General features: G+C 31.8%; 2 protein-coding genes across 2 annotated transcripts; one reads left to right on the plus strand and one right to left on the minus strand.

Moving 5' to 3' along the window:
- Window positions 1–239: 239 nt before the first annotated feature.
- On the minus strand, window positions 240–540 carry BDB00DRAFT_777706 (kinase-like domain-containing protein; the record flags this gene model as incomplete). The annotated part of the gene is made up of 2 exons (XM_053120324.1): window positions 240–370; window positions 495–540. Coding segments are annotated over 2 exons (177 nt in total), but the record flags the coding sequence as incomplete, so codon positions are not given.
- Window positions 541–2,122: 1,582 nt separating this feature from the next.
- BDB00DRAFT_777707 (uncharacterized protein) lies at window positions 2,123–2,757 on the plus strand (the record flags this gene model as incomplete). The annotated part of the gene is made up of 2 exons (XM_053120325.1): window positions 2,123–2,390; window positions 2,450–2,757. The coding sequence occupies 2 exons, from the start codon at window positions 2,123–2,125 to the stop codon at window positions 2,755–2,757; spliced, it is 576 nt and encodes a 191-aa protein (XP_052972126.1).
- Between the last annotated feature and the right edge of the window lie 305 nt (window positions 2,758–3,062).

A 3,062-nucleotide genomic window follows, 5' to 3' on the forward strand; every position in this document is an offset into this window, starting at 1 on the left:
TCCCTTAAATCGCACCCCCAACCTCAAATTTTGGAGTCTCCCCCACTTCATTTTTTCAGGATGCACTGTATTAGCCAATCAGCATTCGTTATTTGCCATCGGAGACAAAATTATTTCCTAATTTATAAAATCCTTTGCCGGGTGTGTACCAGATACTCTTTCTCCTGCTGGATCAAGAATCTCTGGTGCCACTGTAACAGATAACAATAATCAATATTCTATGATTGTGGCAGTTCCCTTTATGTTTTATTTGACTTACCGTAGTTTGGAGTTCCACATTGACTGACAAAGGCCGTTGCCCCCTTTTGAATCTTAGCCAGGCCAAAGTCTGTTATCTTAATGTGTAACTTCTCTTTGTCGACGAGCAGTACTAAATAAGGATCATAAGTGATAGAAAGTAGAGTGTTATTTACGATTTATGAGATAGCCTTTTACGGCCATGGGAATCACTGAGCATAATAATGCCAAGAAGAACATATTAGCTTTTTTCTTACTATTTTCGGGTTTCATGTCGCGGTGAGCTATACCTTTGCTATGAAGAAACTATACGAAAGGTAAAAAAAATGATACATATATCAATATATAATCAAGGCAATTTGTCTTAACCAACGTTTTTTGCGCTAATCCATTTGAGCATTTAAAATATTTATTTATACACTTATATCAATAGCAGTAAACAATTGGAAGAAGACAAAGTGTGTTTCGTCTTCTGTTAAACGACTGTGGTACACAACGTAATCGAAAAGTTCTCCACCACGAACACTATTTCAGAAAGAAAATAATAACAACACCGAGGACGACATATTAGTCAACATACTTTTCTGTCGCGACATGTGGTACAAGTTGTTCGTGCCTGAACAAGCGTATTATGATTTCTGCAGCTACCTAGAATTCCGGCTAACTGTTGCTGGAATAATAAACAGGAATATATCCTAATTTTTCTAATAGTTCATTTTTTATTTCTTTCATAATTTCATTACTTTTTATATCTTTTATTTTTGTATGATGATTAAATCTATTTTTTATTTCAGGCCAAGGATCGTGTAAAAAATTCCAATTATTAACTATTAATTTATTAACTTCATCATTTAATTTATTTTTAAATTCGATATTTATATTATCAATGTCCATTTTTTATTATACTATTTTTTCAATTTCTATTCTATTTATTTTGTTAATAGATAATAGTAAAATTGCATCAATTCCGACTTGTCCCCTATGTTAATATCCCAAAAATAAGAGTATGACGCAAAATCATTGCAGGGCATATTCCACAAAACTGTGTAAATCCCTAACTACATAAACAGCAACTATTACCGTGACTATACCTAGTAATACTACAGATAGCATTGTAACTTCACAATAAACCTTTGCTATCTTAATCACTACAAGAGTGCAGCTTTATAAAAGCGCTATGCCTTGACCTCAGAAAAAAAATTAAAAAATGGTAATTCTTCCCTAGGAATATTACTAGGGCCAAAAATTGGACCGTATCCAGCAAAATTAGACCGTATCCAGCAAACACCTTTACTATTATATTAGGTGTTCCAGAAAAGGAAGGTAATTTCCCTAAGTATTTTTCTGATCTTACTATTATATTATTCGTGGGTACGGCGAATGGTTTTTGAGAACAGCCTTACTACTATATTAGGTGTTCCAAGAAAGCAAGGTAATATCCTACGTATTTGTTTGATCTTACTATTATATTAAAGAATATTGCAAATAAATAAAGTATCTCAAAACGAATCGTATGTTGTCAGAGTTGCGAATATTGTTGTCAAACTGAATCGATAAAGCTCATAGTTGCAATGACAGTACGATTTTGAGAGCAAAGGAAATAGAAGTGAGAAGCGAAAAGAAAACCACATGAGAAGCAGAGGCTGGGGTCAGACGTGCTCCTAAAAAGGAAGGTAATTTCCCCTTGGTAATTTTTCGATTTACTAGATACAGACCAAATTAGCTAGATATGGTCCAATTTTTGCTGGATACGGTCCAATTTTGCTAGATATGGTCCAATTTTTGCTGGATACAGTCCTTCAATTTGGATATAGCATATATTTCTTAAATATGGATACGGTCCATTTTCTACTACCACCCTTTTTTTTCCGCTTGAAGCTTCCAAATGACACCAACAATAACGAAGGAGCAAGCTCTTTGTATGATTTTCTACGTAGAGTTTAACCCTACCAACATGGAAAATCTCAAGGACAGAATCAAGAACATGACTGATATCGATATTTGCTACGAGACTGACTCATTACACCCATTTCTTTTACCGCTCGTCAAAATGTACTCAGAACCTTACCACTACAAAAAATATACTAAAACTTTTGAAACACTTGAAAAAATACACCATGTAGACATGCAACAAAAGCAAGAAATCCATTTTAGTAAGTTTGTATGGATATGTATTTGATTTAGTTTTTAATTTATTTGTATTTGTTTATAGGCTCTGATCGCCAAATTGTGCAATTTCTGAACGAAGTATATCTAACAACAGATCTGCTGAACGACAGAGTATATACCAAAAAGCTAGTTTCAAACAAGGACATCTTATCTCACGTATGGCCTTATACAACGAAATTTGACGATAAATTGGTGTTGGGATTTTCAAAGTGGTGTTATTCGAAGAATGTTGCCTTCACAACTGTGGATTATCAATGTAAAGCATTTGAAAACGGTCAGCAGCAAAGAGAATTAATCCTTATTCTTATGTTTAATAATAAAATTATGAAACCTACTACATTTAATAGTTAAAATATAATTATTAGAAACATTATAATAATAATCTACATATACAAAAATAATTAATTTAATACTTAATGTTTTTGGTTTTAAAATAATCTTTTAATATTTGTTTTTCATTAAAATCTTTCTCATTTACCCAGGAATTATCTGTTTCATCATAATCTTTCCACTTAACAAGAAATTCATATTCATTATTTCTACTTAATTTATGTTCTATAACTGTTTCAATTTCATAAATATTATTATTTCTGTTAATTTCTCTAATTAGATTTAGTTTAATTTTTCTTTCACTTTTATTTTTCTTTCTTTTTTTT

This window comes from Zychaea mexicana (assembly GCF_025766255.1).
Source record: "Zychaea mexicana strain RSA 1403 chromosome Unknown BDB00scaffold_279, whole genome shotgun sequence".
Taxonomy (NCBI): domain Eukaryota; kingdom Fungi; phylum Mucoromycota; class Mucoromycetes; order Mucorales; family Lichtheimiaceae; genus Zychaea; species Zychaea mexicana.